General features: G+C 42.0%; 2 protein-coding genes across 4 annotated transcripts; both read right to left on the bottom strand.

The window, feature by feature from the left end:
- Positions 1-41: 41 nt before the first annotated feature.
- On the bottom strand, positions 42-6069 carry LOC306781543 (uncharacterized protein). Of its 3 annotated transcripts, none has more exons than XM_079274437.1 (9): positions 5928-6069; positions 5632-5740; positions 4928-4966; positions 4540-4848; positions 3891-4199; positions 3464-3778; positions 3068-3220; positions 2919-2992; positions 42-2681 (listed from the first exon to the last, which is right to left on the bottom strand). In XM_079274437.1, exons 1-8 carry the CDS (start codon positions 5970-5972, stop codon positions 2949-2951), a joined length of 1323 nt encoding a protein of 440 aa, XP_079130563.1. In that variant the 5' UTR covers positions 5973-6069; the 3' UTR covers positions 42-2681; positions 2919-2948. The 3 variants fall into 3 exon arrangements, with proteins under 3 accessions (XP_079130563.1, XP_079130561.1, XP_079130562.1); XM_079274435.1 differs by having other exon boundaries at positions 42-2660; XM_079274436.1 differs by having other exon boundaries at positions 42-2657.
- A 2095-nt stretch (positions 6070-8164) lies between these two features.
- Positions 8165-15331, bottom strand: slc25a33 (solute carrier family 25 member 33). Its single transcript, XM_079274127.1, has 7 exons — positions 15181-15331; positions 13279-13452; positions 11927-12004; positions 10706-10806; positions 10309-10375; positions 9521-9801; positions 8165-9420 (listed from the first exon to the last, which is right to left on the bottom strand). The coding sequence occupies exons 1-7, from the start codon at positions 15219-15221 to the stop codon at positions 9221-9223; spliced, it is 942 nt and encodes a 313-aa protein (XP_079130253.1). The 5' UTR covers positions 15222-15331; the 3' UTR covers positions 8165-9220.
- Between the last annotated feature and the right edge of the window lie 2890 nt (positions 15332-18221).

Below are 18221 nucleotides of genomic sequence, written 5' to 3'. Positions count from 1 at the left end.
CACCATGAACTCAAGACTCGAACCGATGACACTTTATTTGATTTCAACTCACAAAGCTTCAAAATGTTGATGCACTGACTCAACAAACAGGAACATATGTTATAGTAACAATATTACTTTATTGTAAAACTCGAATGGCTTAAAACTCGAATTTATTTATTTTTATTACAAAAACAATGTTTAAGTAATTGAGGACATAGAAATAAATGAATTATACTATGCATTACTGGGGCAACTGGCTTAGTGGAGAGCGGAGCCGTCCTTCAAAGGATCGGCGGTTCATGTCTCGCATGTCGATGTGTCCCCAAGACACTTAACCCCAAAATTGTGCCCACGGTGTGTGTGAATGTTAGCCCCTACCATCAGCGTGTGAATGACAAGTAGTGTGAAAGCGCTTTGAGTGGTCGCAAGTGCAGTCCATTTACCATTATGTTGAAAGATTTTCCCTCTTATGTCGTTGGATCTGATGCGATAAATCAACCTACAGTTCATGCAGAAATATTTGTCAAACAAAACTCATTGAACCCAGACGCTCCAACAACAGCATGTTTTCATGAACTACAGCTTCTATTAACTTCAAGTGCAGTGATCTACATATTGTAAATGACAGAAGATGCATTGGGTTAGACTCAAAATACAAAAACACTTTCTAATCCTTTAAGGATCATTGATCTGTGGAAGTGAGTACATAATAAGCTAGTGGAGACTGTCTTTAGTGTTACTTGGTGATAAATACCAAATGTCCTACAATGCATTTACACAGACCTGAGGGATCCGCATCACAGTTTCCCCAGTTCAGCTTTTAGTCACTCGACACATCTGGTGTCATGGCAGTAGCCAAATCTGAAGCCTAGCTGGAACCCCTACAGATATTGAACTGGAAATAATCTACATGGTCAGTCTTCTGTGGTTTTTAGTTCACATCTCATCGTAATAGAAGGCTTTAAAGCCAATCACATCCATTATCTCCCAGCAGTACCACTAGCCCAGGCATGAGCAAACTACGGCCCGCGGGCCGGATACAGCCGTTGGGCCTTTTAATCCGGCCCATCAGATATTGGTACAAAATTGCCCAAACTATAATAAAGACTAGGGCTGGGCAGTATACCGTTCTTTTATTTCCGGTATGATATGAATTCTTCACACACCATTATACCGGTGCATAGCCGAAACAACTGCTGTCTGCTTTCAACAGGCAGCTAAATGTATTCTTTGCGCTGTCGGCACTAGTTGTCTTATATGTATTGAGAGGGAGCTCTAGTCATGGTCATAACACAACAATTAACAACCCACAACTAACGCTCTTTAACAGAGAAAAACACCACAGCACACAACAGTCAGATACATAAACAATTTGTAACACTAATAATTGTACATTTATAAAATTTCACCGCCGAACTGCATGCTGGGTACAGATCGCTCATGAGCCTGCTTGCTAGCACAACAGTCTGCTGGGAGAGGCTCCAACGCTCCAGCAACGTTACATTAAAGAACAGAACAGAGCGATGCAGGATGAACAAAGACAGACCGGCGATGCACCGATACATTGACACATATGCAACGCTGATTACCGTAATACGCGTGGTATTTGTTATAAATGTACGTTGGTGCAAAGAGGGTGATAACAAGCTGTACAGGGAGGGGCTTAGGACCCAGGGGAATGTTGGCGAATGAAACAGGAAGAGACGGAAGACACGCCACACAAACAGCTGTTCACCGCTCGTCACGATCCTGCAGACCAGTGATTCTCAACTGGTGGTTCATCGTGGACCCGTTTTCAGTGGGTCGCCGGACTTTGCTTAATGCAGCGGAGTTATTCACGCTCCGTTCCTGCATTTACGGCACTTTGTTCAGCTGTGCAGGAAAAACAGACCAATGCGTTGTAAATCACGTCACGTGATGCAGTTTAACCAATAAAATAAGGGTATTCTGATACGTTTCCTGCCGCCAGTGAGATGCACCCACACCGTGACACAGGGGGGAGAGACAAGGAAAGACTTTACAGAGCAGAGCTCTGATAATGTTAGCTGTGAGTCAAATATTTGTATGATCCCTTCAAAGAATCAAACTGCTTAAAAGACCACAGTCATTAACCTTTACACTAAAAACTCTGTCAAAAATGACTGCTTAATAAGTAAGTGCATGATAAAATATGCATTTATGCAATAAAAAAAATACCGTGTAAGATCCCAGTTAACTGATGAACACCTCAGATCTGTTCTGAGAATTGCCACAACCAAACTGACACCAAACGTTGATGCACTGGTTAAAAATGGTGACCAACAACACTGTTCCCACTGAAATTAAATGCAAGTTTCTTTTTAGGTCATGGCTTTTACTTGTAATTTATATTAGTTCACACAAACACTCCATTCATCTGCTACTGGCCCGGCCCGTCAAATTTTAAAACTCAATGTGGCCCCCGAGCCAAAAAGTTAGCCCACCCCTGCACTAGCCTGAAGTTTAGTGTGATGTAGGTCAATGTTAGTCCAGTAAAAACTGCCTTATCCAGACTACTGAACTGGGTCCAGGGGGTGCCTCTTTCCAGAGGTGGATGGATGACCGACTGAGCGGTTTGGTTCTGTGTTACGTCTCCTGCCGACTGAATCCACGATGGACGCTGTCCGAGCCCCCTGAACGTCCTCTCACTTGTGATTCTGCTTAAAGGATGAAACAAAATGCTTCACTTTAATTTAGTAGTGTGGCACAAGTCAGAATACGCCCACAGACAATGACAAATCAAATATTAGTTTTCACTGAAACAACAATGAATCACAGTAGATTTAATGTGGATTTTGACACTAAAAAAAATAAAAAATTTGTTGAATAAAAACAGACTACAAAGTGATCTAAATTAATTACGAAAACAAAATGATTGAAAAATGTATGTTATGTGCAACAATCATGACCTTCAATACCTTTAGTGATATGGTAGCCTGCATACCCCGTCATAGCTTGTTAATTGATAAGGCAACATACGTGTTATCCACACCTGTAAGCAGAAACACATCCATTAGTCCGGGCAGACATACAGGACGTTATCGAGAAAAGGGACAAAGGAACTTACAGGTTCTGGTCTCTCGCTCCAGTTCAGTGGGCTTCTTCTTCTTGTTGTTACATAGCACCGTGGCCACAATGATTAAAACGATGACAGCTACAACAAATGTCAGGCTGGACACAAGCCAGCTGATCACCATTGGACTCAGTACTGGATCTGGGTCTGAGGAGGGGAGGAGACGTTACATACAGGACGGGTTTTCATGAATGGGATTTCATCTACCGCTGCGGCTATGTGATTCAAATACAGTCCAAAATGAGAAACACAAAACAAATCTGTACATAGAATCTAAATGATAAATATTAATATTTGGTATCCTGTTTTTTTTTAGGCAACACATACACATGCTTTTCTTTACCAATGTTACTGATCTTTAATCTGTCTCTATCATACTATCAGTGTCACCTCTGATGGCTATAGGCAGGGGCTGGCTTTCTCTGGAGGCAAAGGTGCGTCCACCCAGCTGGACCCGATACAGGCAGTAGTAGTATCCCTCGTTGGAGCTCTGGGCGTTGGGAAAGGTGAAAGTGACGGACGGGCTGAGGGCGGGCAGGGACTGGCGCACTGTGCCGTTGGAGCGGATCAGGCGCAGCTGGAAGGAACCTCCAGGGTACTGCTGCAGGGTGGAGCAGGTGATGTTAAAATTGTGGCCTTTAATGACGGAACCAGCCGGGGCCTCGGTGGACGTGTTGTACCAGTGTTGGGGAGTCAGGAGTTCCACTGTGATGGTTCAAAAAAGGATTGAATTGGTTATGGTATTCAGGGTAATACAGACATTTGGAGTGGGCACTGGTGCAACAGAGTTAGATAAGACGATGCGGTTGTGACTCACCAACGGTGATGTTTATAGAGTTGCTTGGTGGGGAGCTCAGCAGCTGAGGGGGGAAGCCGCCCTTGATCCTGTAAAGACAACTGTAGCTGCCCTGGTGGAAAGTCTCTATGTCGGACAGTGTCAGCTCCACTTTGGTCTGGGTCTGGTCCGCCCTCTGTGTAACCAGTGGTGTAGCCACTCCATGCTTGTACAGGTGGAAGTCACTGAGGTGGTGACCCAGCAAAACACTGCAGCCGAAGCGAACAGCCTCGCCAGGAGAGAGCACAGTGTGAGGTGACAGGAGGGTGAGGGTGGGCATTAAAAGGGTACCTGCGAGTAAAGATTAATCACAAAATGTGAATCAGATCATGAAATTATAAAATGTAAATAAGGGTAGAGAGTAATCTCAGAAGAGATGGGTCCTCAAGTGAGTTTTGAAGAAAGAGTGGGATTCTGCTGAGTTTGGAACTCATTCCACCACGGAAAAGAGTTTGGTTTACGATTTCAGATTTCCTGAAAATTGTATGCAGTATGAATATGAATTTGTATGCATACATGTCCAACTGGTCACTGACCAGAGTAGCCTCTATGAATCAACCCAGCAGAAATCACTCAACCATCTCGCACTGCTCCTTGGTGGATAAAACGCGTGAACAGAGTGGGGTCTCACCTGAGCATTTCACCCCTGCATCGTTCTCATGGGTGCAGTAGGCGTTACTGTGAAGGACGACAGCACAGAGTGTCAAACTGGCCTCGTGTCCGGAGCACTGGACATGCCGCAGCCAGATCTCTCCACTGCCTGCACCAAACACTGCACCACGAAGGGCAGATTCAGCTAAGCCACAGCCCAGCTCCAGGCACACCACATCAGCCTCCCGGAGGTCCCAGCCATGGTCACACACAGTCCCCCACCGGCCATGGCCGAGCAACTCAACTCTGCCAGAACACTTGTTCTCCCCGTCCACTAGTCTGACCCCACCTGTGGATCAGAGAAAAATCACTGAGAGAGAGTGGGACCAGCTATGGATGCAGCAGGTTTATATCAATCCCAGGCATACCAAAAGCAGCAACTCCATCCCACAGAACACCCAACAGGCCTGTGAGGAAATTACAAACAAAAAATACAAATTAAAATCAATTAGAAATGTCAACTATTAACATGCAGTCGCTAATTCATTATACACCTAACATTACACGAACTAATAATATCTAATACAACAGTGCTGCATTGAATGCCCCCTTTATCAGTGTGTTCAGTTTCGGTTGAAAGAAGTGAGAAGTGTCGATTCAACTTTATCGTCATTTTGAAAGGCTGTAGTTTGAGATTTTTACAAAAACTATACCTTGTTCACCCCATTTAGCCATGGCATGACCAAAATATCATAATACCCCTCAAAACAATACAACAGCACCACAACCCAAAATAACCATACATTAGTAACAGCCCCTCTCTACAACAACCACTGACCATCATAACCTTCATGAGGGTAACATGTATTACAGGGCTGTTGTATTGGACTGCTTTACTTTGAGCTCACGTTAGATGGCCCCAATAAACAGATACAAGATGATAGTGTTTTTTCTTTACAATATATTCGTACGCTAACCAAAGGAATTGTGCTAACTTAAATTAAGTTATCCTGTTGCATAATAACATGAACCGTAAGCTGTCGTTAACGTTACATAATATGTATGTTAGATGGTCCTGCGTCACAGGTGGCGTTAACTGATAAACGGCCGTAACCAGCAGTTATTAGCTTACCTGTTAAAGGGATGTGGAGGAACCTCAGCATGGCTTCCCTCACCCTTCCATCAGACGGCTGGGTGGTCAGGGTGCCCGTTGTGCTGATGACGCAGACAGCCGCTGAAAGCTAGTGACCGAACAAAACATTAGCTAGCTTGTGTGCTACAAAGGGTCAGCTCGGCTAACTAAGTAACGTTCAACAAACAAGCTAACGGCTAGCTACGTAACTTAACCCAACTGACTCTGACGGGGCCGGGGTGCAAAGACATTATACTAATACTAATGCAGTGTGGCAAACAGTTAATTATTGTCACCAGAAAAAAGTGAAGCTGCTGATGAGTCCGGTTGTCTGTCACCATTACACGATGTAGCTACACTGTCAGGATAACGTTGTGAAAAGTACTCGCGGTTTAGGCCACCATCCTCCTCACGTCGCCCATTCGGGAGTTCCGGAGCTGAGCAGTGGAGTCGTTCTCCCTGCGGCAGACAGAGGTCGCCACAGCCGCAGCGCTGCATTTAATCCCATTAGTGTCTCCTTGGAGGGTCCACCACTCGGTAGAGGGCAGTAGCTACAATTAGAAAATGTATTTCCTGCAGAAAATGCGTTTGAAAGCTGAAATGATTCGCAAGAAATTGCTGAAAATACAGAAATGGGAGAGTACCTGTAATGTTGAAGGCCAAAAGCATTGACCTGCACTGCTGAAAACCCTTCTAGTTGAAATGTCTTAACTGGCAGAGTTGGAAGCTAAACTGTATTATCTAAAGAAGCTAAGCGCTGAATTACAATGCAGGAAAAACTAAGTAATATTAGTAAAAGTAGTAGTAGTGGTTGTAGTAGTAATAGTAGCAAAACGATTAGTAGGAGTAGTAGGAATAGCAGTTTAATTTAACATAATTTGAATAGGCCTACATAAAGTAAAGGGGCACCGTTGCATTGTCAAAGGTGAGAATACAAATAATTTAGTCCTTTCCCTTTTTTTTTTAATTAAAATTTGACTAAGTTGAATTGTCTTTTCGAGAGGTTCTGATTGGATTTCTATATTTGAAATGTGAACTTGGACGGAAGGCTTTTAGCTGAAACGCATTGCATGTCAAGAAATAGAAAATAAAATGCACAACCCTTGTTCTGTGCAAACAAATACATTCTTAAACTCAGTCAGTTGAGGCTTCGGCACTCTGAGTCAACAAAATCAAGTCGATGTCTTTTGCAAAATAATGAATTCTGCAATTAATTGTTCTGTTTATACTTACTTTAAGTCTATATCTTCAGCATTAAATATTATATTGTATCTTTATCAAGGACGTAAAGGCTTAAATTACAAAGTTACAGCCTTATTCGTACAAAATCTCTTTGTTTGCCTACTATTCCTGTACCAGGGCTGGGCAAGGAAACACTGTGTGGAGGCACAGTAAGGGGATTTTATACTATAAAGAACAATTGTTGTAACATTTAGTAACCTTCATCTATGAGGAAGTGAAAGAACAGCAGAAGGTATTGTTCACAACCTGGCAGCCTACAGTTGCTACCTTGTTGTAGGTTAAAATGTCAGTGTGGGAAGAACAGCCGGAAAAGGGTGACCAGCACCTCCTTCACTATTGTAGACGCAGATAGCCATCCAAAGAATTATCTATAACACAATTCTCCTGCTGCAATCCTCCCACATCCTCCCCTCTTTTTGTCATGAGCCTGTTCTTCCAAGACGGAAAGGACAATGTGAATGAATCACCCAATAAAAACATCAGAAAGAAGACATACGTGCTGATTCATGCCTGAGATGTGAAATCGTTTCACATGCCAAGTGACTAAGCCAATGAAATCCCATTCCCGGTCAGAGATGACTAGGCTTTCCTTTGGCTTAGGGTGTTTCTTCCTTCCTTGTTTGTATTCGAACCAAATGTGTTTGCATTTTCAGTCCCTCATTTGTGTCCATGATGGACCACAAGTCATTTAGAACAGAGCCACTTCCTCTGACTCAGAGGCAGGCCCTGGCCTGGAGAGCTGGTGAAGGCAGTGGGCAAAAATAATACGGTAGATATCCTGAAAACCTGTCAGTCTGAAAGAGAACTGCGACTTGGCTGAAGATATATTTTCCATTCAAACCACAGCGGCTGCAAAGCAAAGAGGTTGGAGTCGTGGAAATGACCGAATCGGAGTCTATAGACCTCAATCCAATCCGGAAGTTGTGGATGGACTGGAACATTGTTGAATCGTGATCCCTTTACAATTTGACGTAGTCAGTTTTACGAAACAATTGGGACAATCTGTCCAAATGTGTATAACTAATGAAGACTTTTACACCGATTCAAGTCTGTAATGGCTGCCTACGGTGCCGTTACAATTCATGAATTCGTGAATACTTCTGCATCCAATTTATATTTGTACTTAATTTAGCGCAATGTGTACACATTTCCTTTCACCTTGGCATCAAATAATGTTTTTTTTCATCTTGCTCAAGGTGATAAAAGATGCTCTACTGATTCAAAGTTGTAAAAATAAGTACAAAAATATCCACGGGGTGATTCTGTTTTATAGACGTATGTGGAAGATGTGAGGCAGCCATTACTAAATAAAGGTAACACAATGTCAGCAACCTAAATTAACTGGACGACAGTGAACAGAAAACACATCATAAAGCATAAAGCATGTTTCAAATAGAGAGCAGAGTTTGTACTGCACGTTTTAGGTTGGAGACATTTAGAATAATCCTAAAAGCGGGATGAATTCCTTTAAGAAAGCTCCGAAGACCTTTTTTTCCTCCAAAAATATTTTTCAGCAAAATCTCGCCGTCATCACTAAACACAAATTCTCAATTAAATCAAACAGAATATTTGGACTTCAGAACAGAACCAGCCAACTAGTCCTTGTGCTTTCATCACAGTAATGGTACATTTTTGCAAAAATGAAATAATTTCTGCAGTATTTGGGTGAATAACTGATATTGTTTCTTGGTGCATTTTATTGAGCCATTGGTCAAATAGGCATCCAAGTTCTCATTGTATTGTAAAAGGGGACTATCTTTTTCCCACAAAGAACACATACAGATAAGCCTGCATGCAAGTATTCTTGGATATATATATATATTAATGAAAAATATGATACATTTCTCTGTAAATCAAACTTCAAAACCAGTGAATTTGTTGAACAGAAAAACTCAAAATGATTGGTGGTCATTACATTTCAAGGAGCAGCACTAATAGTAGCACTTCATCTGAATTACCAAAAGAGTCAACCTGTGCAATCATGTCTGCTGGTACATTTACCACTGATAAAAAGGGAACAAACAATGCCATAACAGAACAAAATATACAATAATTTAGTTAACTTAACACTAGTTCTCTAAGAAGACAACCTTTTTTTCCACAGGTTTGGAGTTTTAATTTAAGTACCATGACTTCTTCAGTGGTTTTGATGAACTCAAACAAGCTTTCAATAAAAAAACGTGTTTAGCTCTTTGGATAACAGTACAACCTGCTTCAGCTCCACCATAAAAGTCTCTGTAGCACCACATTAAATAAAATGTATGTACTGCATTTTCAAAAGTCTTTTGCCCAGCAGGTTTTGGGGTTTTGTGTGGCATCAGGATCCCAACTATCCAGCATTTTTTCTTCACTTTGATTCTCCAAGAAGATGGACAATGAGTTCATACGTGGAGAGGACGATGGCTGTGTTGGGGATTTGTCTAATTAGCTGTGGAACGAGTCCTCTATAAAAAGCTGCATAGCCTTCCTCCACAGCTATTAACCTCCCCGTCTGGAAGAAATACTTGTACTTGCTGCCTTCCTCCCGCAGCCTTGTCCGAATTACCTCTGTGGAGACAAAAAAAAGTATTAGTCATCTAGACAAATACATCTCCCTGAAATTAGGTTGTTGTGTTGCAAGAGACAAACAACGGATGTTAGTGTTTACCGTGTGGATAGGCTATGCAGGACGCACAACCCTTTGAAAAAGCAGCAGCCATCATCAGACCCAGGAAGTCAGATGCCCCTTTCTCCTTTTCACCATTTGAGGAGGCGAATTGGCGCTCGGCAAGGCGTTTCTTCAGTGTCTCGTAGATGAGGAAGCAGATCATGGTCTCCGAGATGCCAGCATAAGATGCAGTCAAGCCTCGGTAGAAGCCCCGAATTCCTTCCGTTTTGTAAACATATCGGGCGCACTGCAGTGCATTCATCTTCTTCTCTCCTCTGGCTCTAAAGAGGAGAAACGGTCAGAATCATCAGTGCCAAAATCACGTTTGGTGGAAAGGTTGAAACAACAGCTATTCTAACTGTTAATGATCATCTTATCTGTTTATTGCCCAAGTGATTCATCAACTTTCAGCCCTTTGAGAAATGAGTATCTAGTATAGTTTTCACTGAATTCTGTGCCACAGGACAGGTGTTCTTTACAGACCGATCAGTCCTCACATGACTCACTGAGCCCTCACATGATACAACTGCCCTGTACTCTGTAGTGTAAATATAGACTCTTCTTCTGCACGCAGGACAGTGCGTCAGCACTGTGTATTTATGGAGCCGGGTCACATGCTCAGTCTCACAAACTGCACAAGGACACCACCGTGGAGGTCTGTTAAAGGTCACATGATATGGAGTAATTTACCACAAAATAAGTCAGATTGTTCTACACAGCTCTAACGCAGAACACTAGAGCTCAAATACGAGTACACACATGATAGGTGAAATTAGGAGTGTACACACCTTTTCTCCAGCTGCATTCTGGTCTTGACCATCCAGACGGGGTTCATCAGAGAGTTAGTAACGAAAGCTGAGAGCAGAGGGGCCAAGAAGCACATTCAGTTTTACACTGCAGTTCAATATACGATTAATTTCATCCCCTCAATGTAACTCAAAACATCTGTAAAAAATAAAATAAAAAAATGCTGCAGTCAGAAATATTAGCCTTGTAATGATTGACCTTTTCAAGTCTACAATGTTTGTTTTTATATTCAAAAAAACTATGGAAGCATTCTGTTATGTCATCCACAGGGTCTAAGCATACGCTTTAGCAATACTGTTTTTGCAGGGCCCTGGATTGCATTACATGTTACAGCTGTTTATGAACATGTAAACAAAGGCTAACATGCAGACTGCTCACCTGCAACACCAGCAGAGGACATGTGCACCACTCCACTATTAGGGACGAACAGCCCATTGAACGTCTCTTTAGCTTTCGAGTACGCAGCAAAGTAAATGGCTCTGAAACACAGAGAACAAACGGGTGAGGACTCTACACAGAAGTAGCTATAAAGAATTAGAACGCAGTGATTAAATGAATGCATTTCAATATGTGAACTTGGCAATTCTGCAAAAAGAGTCCATTTGGACTTGTGTTGGCCTTTGACAGAGTGCATCCAGAGCAGTCTGTTTGCCAATGCCTGTTCCCTCTACTTCTGGAACAAACTGCCACTGCACCAGAATGGGCTGAATAAGCACCACAGATGCCCACAGAGCTGCCCTGAAAGTGAGCCTGTGCAAGCTGGCCAGTGGAATGGAGTGACAGTGGAATCACTGGGCGAAGGATCATGCTGCGGCTACTCATTAACCATGTGGGGAAAGCAAATGTAACCTACGAACCTTTTTCAGTTTGACGGAGTCTCAAACTCTAAATCAACATTTTATGGCAAATGCATCAGGACTGTTCATTTTACGGTTTTATTGAGTTTAGATTATGAACCACGAGAAAACATGCCAACGTCCAGACTGTTTGTTGACACTACAAAATAAACAACGGTGAAAATGAAACAAGATGTACCTACATAATATTGAACTTTTGTTTTGACGTAAGGCAGATCAGTTATTATCAAGCCATCGTCAGAACCATGTACGATACTTTAGTGTCAGAGTTAAACAAACAGTTCCTTTTTTGTATTTTATGTTAAGTTTGATCAAAAACAAGTACAGAGGACTCTTGTTGACACACGCTGTAGCCTACAAAAACCAAACAGCTGACCCAAAGAAGTCTGTGAGGCTGGGGTTTATACAGCCAGTTAATGCTTTCAGCCATTAAAGTTAAAATATAAACACAGCCTCCTGCTTTTTTGTCATCTTTGGTTAGCAGCTGTGCATTAATGCACTCTGAAGAGCCCTGCCACATCAAAACAGACTTTACAGAGAGAAACACACTCTGCCGCCTTCTTGGCCTCTGCTTTGTTTATTGTTTTTGAGTATCACTTCAATGTGTGTCATCAATAACCTGTATCCCAACTGGCAGGTATCATTAACACAGAGACTGGCATAGTGTCAGGTCTTTGTTAAATAAAACTGCAATGGGTGAGGATGGTGGCGAGACTGAGTGCAGACACTGATTCAACTGTACCTTGAGGGGGCCACACCAACAAGATTCGGCCCCAGACCACGGAAAAGTGATCTTGGTCCCTCTTTTTCTAGTATAGACCTGAAACAAAAGAAAACCACCAATCAAAACACTAATATTTGAGTTTACATATATTCACAGGTTTTATTCATATTCAGCTGTTTCTACATATGTTACAGAAAAGGTCAGTGTAGGACTGACCCCACCGCTTCTATTATGGAATGAGTACGATGGCTCCTGCAGCGAAGTGTTTCCCCAGTTCTGTTCACTTGAGCCGGTTTAACCAAGTGTGTACATGAGACCCAGACCTCTCTGTAGTGGCCGGTCACGTCCCCACAAGGTTTTTTTTTAACTCTTTGTAGGGAGTGAACTTCTTCACTCGCCAGATGATATTCAGGTCTGTCTGGGGCTACGCAGAGGGAGAGGGTGAAACTGCAATTTGTGTTGGTGTCTGTAATGCGAACCTGTCTCTCAAGCAGTGTGCACGCATTCCACCCTTCTCTCACTGATACCCAGACACCTCAACAACAATGAGTTTAAACACAACAATGCAGTGCTCACTACTGAGGTTTCAATCACTCGGAGAAGAGGTTTTATGCTTAGAAATAGTTTTGCATAAATATAAGTCTGTAAATACAAAGACAATTCCATAACAGCTCTGAAAAATCTAATTGTATCAACTAAGGTAAGTTTACAAGAAAATGTGTAGATATAATTGTTTGGGGCTTTTGAAACATACATACATACATACATATATACATATATATAATGTAAACAGCTGACCAGTCCAGCCCTCTAGTGTAATACGACTCTGACTGAGCACCCTGGATAAAACCTCCCCTTCCTCGTCTTGGCCCACCGGGGCTGCTTTTAGTTCTTACCAACCTACGCAGAGTCATAAAAATGCTACTTCCATGGACAACACACCAAAAGAACGCATAAGGCCTGGTGGCACACAATGTGCCACAAACAGCTGTTTAAAGACACCAAACAGGAGGGTCCAGATCCTCACGTTATGTAGGATTTGAGGTCTGAATTTTAAGACCAAAGTAATTTCATGGACTAAATCAAAAGAACAGCACAAGACTTAATACAACTATTCCAAAATATATATATTGCATATACATATATATTATAATTCGTAATGTCAACACATCAGTTATGCTTAAACGTTGAGGTCTTTGCAGGGTAAAACTCTAACTTGTAACTATAATGGGTAGCCATCTTACAATAATGACAGTCCCTTTAGGGTAGTCCCACTAAAGACAAAGTGCAACTGTGTGTACCTTTGTTTGCAGTGAGAAAAATGAAATTACCTCAAGTAACAGCAAACACATCAAAGACAAACATCTTACCGTAGGACCTGAAGAAGCCCTGGAGTAACTGTACCCGGTCGAATAACTCCAGTGCCGCTGAGGGTGCCCAGATGGACCTGGAAGACGGGTCGAAGGGCGAGACCAGAAGACTGCAACCGTGTTTTCAACACCTCCAGGGGGCAGGTCACGATGGCTCCCACCGTACCACTACATCTGCAAATTGATAATAATACATAAAAGTAAGGATTATGGACTTTCGATTGTTTTACATTGAACAAGCAAATACATGAACGTAGCCTAAGTAGAGTGGGTTTTCTATTTGCAAGGATACTCATACTGGCTCTGACTGAGCAGAGTGTTCTTCCATCATAAAGCCGAGGAGCTATGGCCGAGCTCAATGAACAAGTATGGTCAAAGACCGGTCTCTGGCTGTGCAATGGAAATACTCAGAGTTAACCCAACACATCTGGTGCAGAGGGTTTTATGGCTCAGACGCTGTAATTGCACTTGGACGGAGTCATGTGCCTGTTTTTTTATAGCAGTTTTCCTATTCCAGTATAACAAATGTATTCATTTAGTTATATACAGTTCAAATTTGTACATATTTTATCAACTGTGTCTGTAAACATATCGGTGACAAGCTTCGAAGTGATCAGACTATGTCTCCATACCGGTTGTGCTGTGATGAGAGAGTCAACCATCTCAGCAAAAGGAACACCTGACACAATTACATCAATGATTATGTAACACCTGCCCGCCCATACCCGAGTGCTTTGTTGTTGAATTACATGGAATTATACTCAGTGTTGCAGGATGTTCCATGATCTAATTTGACAAACAAAAACATGCAACTATGATGACACAATGCGGTGTTGAATTGTCGTGGCCATGACCTGTTAAGAAATCCTGGCTGCGAATGCAAGAGAGTGGGCCCTCTGAAAAGGAGTGTGTTTGTACTACATTGTGTGCTTTACGTATTGCGGTCGTTAGTATGTCGACCACAGGCTGCTCTACGAGTTCGACTGGTTTAGAGTAATCGTTACCTCGAGAGGTATACACACATCTCTCTAAGGTTCCACATACTGGACGTTTTAAGACTGCCTGTTAAACAAAGCAGTCAACATCACCATCATCGTCGTCTTATTATACAGTTGACTCGTTTCGCCAAACTGAGTTGAGTTAGCTAACTTAAAAGCTCATTATAACATTTCACGGGTGAAATGGCGTCATTTTAAGAAGCCGGTGCTTTTTAAACGCGACTCACAGGCCTTAATGTCATTATGAGGAGTTTGGCTAGCATCGCCAGCATGGACGTCTCCACTTTAAACGTTGCATAACGCAAAGGACATCGCATACAGTTAACGTTAGCTAAAGCCCGCCGGCATTTCTTATGACCGCGCCACCTTCACAGTCTTGTATTACACAGATTAGCGTCAGTTCTAACGCAGTGTGTCATCTTGCATCGCGTTGTAACTCACAACACGAATACGACCTTCCAGACCAGACACATTTAACAGCGTTATCTCGCTAGCTAACTGTAGCTAGCAGGTGTTAGCAAACGTCCGCACGGATGTACCGCGGGCTCTTTCTCCACGACAACAACGTTATTTAATAACTAGTTTAAGATGAAGAAGTTAATGTTGTAGCGAGTTATTTCGTATTGTCCGTTTACAGCATACTTAAGAACGTAGTCAAACAAACCAACGTCTCCTGTGTTGAATGCGGCAGATTGTGCTATGCTAACACGAGCTAGCTCGGATACCCGGTTAGCATGCTGACTCTCTAATACCGAGAATGCGTTAGATTAGCGAGTCATTTATACGTGGGTACTCAAAGGTACTTATGTGACAAACATCGCATAACCCAAGGTCGTGTTACATGAACCTCTGAGCTATTAATAACGTTGCTCTGGTTAGAAGCAGTAACATTAATGAGACTTACCCCCCTGCAAAGAGATTCAGCAGAGTGTCTTTCTGTGCCATCCTTTTCTTTTTCAAACAGCCACCATACTTGTGTCGTGTCGCTTGTTCAAAAAGAAGGAGAAGAACAACGGCTGTATGATCCCCGCGTGAGTGTGTGTCTGTCTCTACCCAGCTCGGTGGAGCGGCAGTGGTTGACCTCAGGAACTGCTCACAGTTTACGTCAGGGGGCCGGACGGGGGTGTTGTCCGTGACGTAGGGCTACGTGCGTAAGCGATTGGTCTTTTCTCTCATGTCGATGGCCAATTATTACCAGCAACAAAGATGAACAAAACAACAGGAGAACAACACTTTGTACCTCAGAGTTCCTCCTGACCTTCACTGGTTTCAGTGTAAAATAAACGACTTTCACTCTGCACGACAACTAGTATTCAATTAATTCGTCTTAAAATGAGGTATCACGAAATATAGAGACAAAAATGTCTTCAAAAACGTTTTTTTAACTAAAAAACACGAGATTCTTTTTTCACACTTCACTTTTGAAGTAGATATGAATAATAAGAATGCGACATAATGAGAATAAAAACTTTATGAAACTGAGAAAAAAGGTTTCTCAGTGAAGTCTGGTTGGGAACGGTCTTTTTTGACTTTCCATCAAACTATTAGTGGCTGTTCCTACTCTGATAAGAAATGGATGGTCACATCCTTTTAGAAAGGTTTTTTAGAAAGATCTCAGAACAACAGGGCCTTTGGTTTTATTGAAATATGACTCCATGCCTGACTGTGTGACATAATAGACAGGTGATGTTATGGGATGTGCTGTACACCAATGAGCGGTGAGAAATACAAGTTGGTATGCTGTCACCCTGTTGAGGCTATACATCTACAAAAAAATAATCGCACTTTGTTTGTTCTTTTGTCTGTGCAACAACATCTTTGTCATGATATCAAATTTGTCTCGTCAAACCAGCCGCACTTTCCTTTTGTCCTGTTTGAAATCATAACACAGGTTTGTCATCGCGTGTTATATAGGCCTACATTATTAACATGAACAAACATGTGCTTGAGCAATGAAGTGCATTTCACTTATTGCAAAACAGGTTTTGGGTGCCCTTTATATGAGTCATACCAACATGAAATGCTCATGTAATTGAACTTTCAACTGGCAAATGTATTTTAAAGTTAAAGTAACTTTGTACATTTACTTCAGTATTGTACTTGAAGTTACTGTGAGGAACTTTTAACTGGTTATAAAACAGTCTCAATTTAGTACTTAGGTCTCCACACAAGTAAACAAGACCACCAGTGAGAAGATTGGCCATATAGTTTTTCTCAATGCTCATCACTGGTGCCACTAGATCAGATTATGCGCATAATCAGACAAAATTGCACAGGTTCACCAGAAACTCCTTCAGTTCAGACTCGAGCAGGGCCTCAAGCAGCAAAGAGCCCCAGATCCGGCTTCGTTCCTCCTCAGCAGCTCCTCCTCCGGCCAGGAGCAGAGCATTACCTCGCTGCTGCGCCAGTCCCCGCTGGGAGCCAACAACCGGGAGCAGGTCTGCGAGGGGCCTTCTATCCGACTCTGCTGCAGTAAAAGGGTGCTCAGTAACAGTAATGCTTTTGTCCATGGGGACCGTCAAAACTAACACAAACTTAAAGTTCTTTGTAGTAGCTTTAAAATGGCAAACTGGAAGATTTTCATTGAAATAAACGTCTCATAAATCCCTGTGTACCGCTGAAGGAGGTAACACAATGGGGATTGAGCCTACGGCCTACTGATGAACGTATTTAGAACGAGGTGTCTGTGGCGACATTCCCCGGAAAAACTGCTGTATTACAGTTTTTACGCACACAATGCTGAAAAATAGCATGTTAATATGGAATTTCAGACACAGCCCAAGACTCCACACTGCTAAACTCAAAGCACATTTTCTTTGTTTTCACTCAAATAGAAATTCTAAATCCACCAGCGCTGAAATCTTAACGATTAACTTTAAGTACAAATTTGAGATATTTATGGAATGTGCTACACAAATGTGTTGAGCAGGACTTTGCTTTTTCTTCTTTCCTGCACCATAAATCATCTCATCACCTATAACCACCTCCACCTCGACCAGCTAGACCTGTACAAAGCTGCTTACACATTGTTGCATTTATATTATGAGATCAGTCCAAAGGGCAAGGAGTACTTTGACTGTGATACTTTCAGGAGGCCTACATTTGTTTCTAAAAAGTCTAACAAGTAAAATCTCGAATGCAGGACGTGTAACGGAGTACTTCTACATTGTTGTATTGGTACTCTTTCTTAAGTAAAGGATCTGAATACTTATTTCACCACCGATTCTCAGTCACACAAGGAATTAATGCTCAATGAGACCAGATGATCTTCACTGGTTGTTATGGTTTTATAGTGGAAATGCTGACACCATGTGACCAAATATGAAACATACAGCTGGAGAACAGCTCTGCATTTAGCTTTATTTCTCTTGTCACTTAAATGCATTTTTTAATCCATTATAATGTTATTTTTGAACAACTGGCATTGTTAAATTACAGCTGCAACTTAGATCCCATTGGGGTTGCTGGGTACTTAAAAAAAACACTCTGTTTCTTTGAGTCAGCTGCTGAACACAACATGTGTGTATGTGTGTGCAAATACATTTAGCTGAACCTAATCCTGTGCCTCATATAAAAAGCTAAACCATTGCAAGGATTAAAGTGCCTCACTTACTGTATCAGCGAAACTGTCAAAAGTAATTGGAGAGTGGTGCAACAGTGAGAGAGACCCCCCCCCCCCCTGCTCCCATCAGTATTTGTTTCCACTGGTGCCGGGCTAAAGTACAGTGAAATATATTTAATTTCGAAAGCTTAGAACTTGTTTGCCTTACCTCCTGTGGTATCTCAGGGGGAGTCTGCTAGTCTGCCAATATTTTTTGATTGACAACATTCACTAACATTTTACGATACAAAAACGAGGTAGTCAAGATGGTCTCATATCTACTTTACTCTGCATTATTTTAAAGTTTAAAGTGTGATTAAGGTGTTTTTAAAGTGTGTATGCTT

The sequence above is a fragment of the Melanostigma gelatinosum genome, assembly GCF_949748355.1.
Source record: "Melanostigma gelatinosum genome assembly, chromosome: 8".
NCBI classification, from domain to species: domain Eukaryota; kingdom Metazoa; phylum Chordata; class Actinopteri; order Perciformes; family Zoarcidae; genus Melanostigma; species Melanostigma gelatinosum.
The sequence above is the reverse complement of the archived record's forward strand: the minus strand, read 5'-3'. Positions and strand labels throughout refer to the sequence as shown.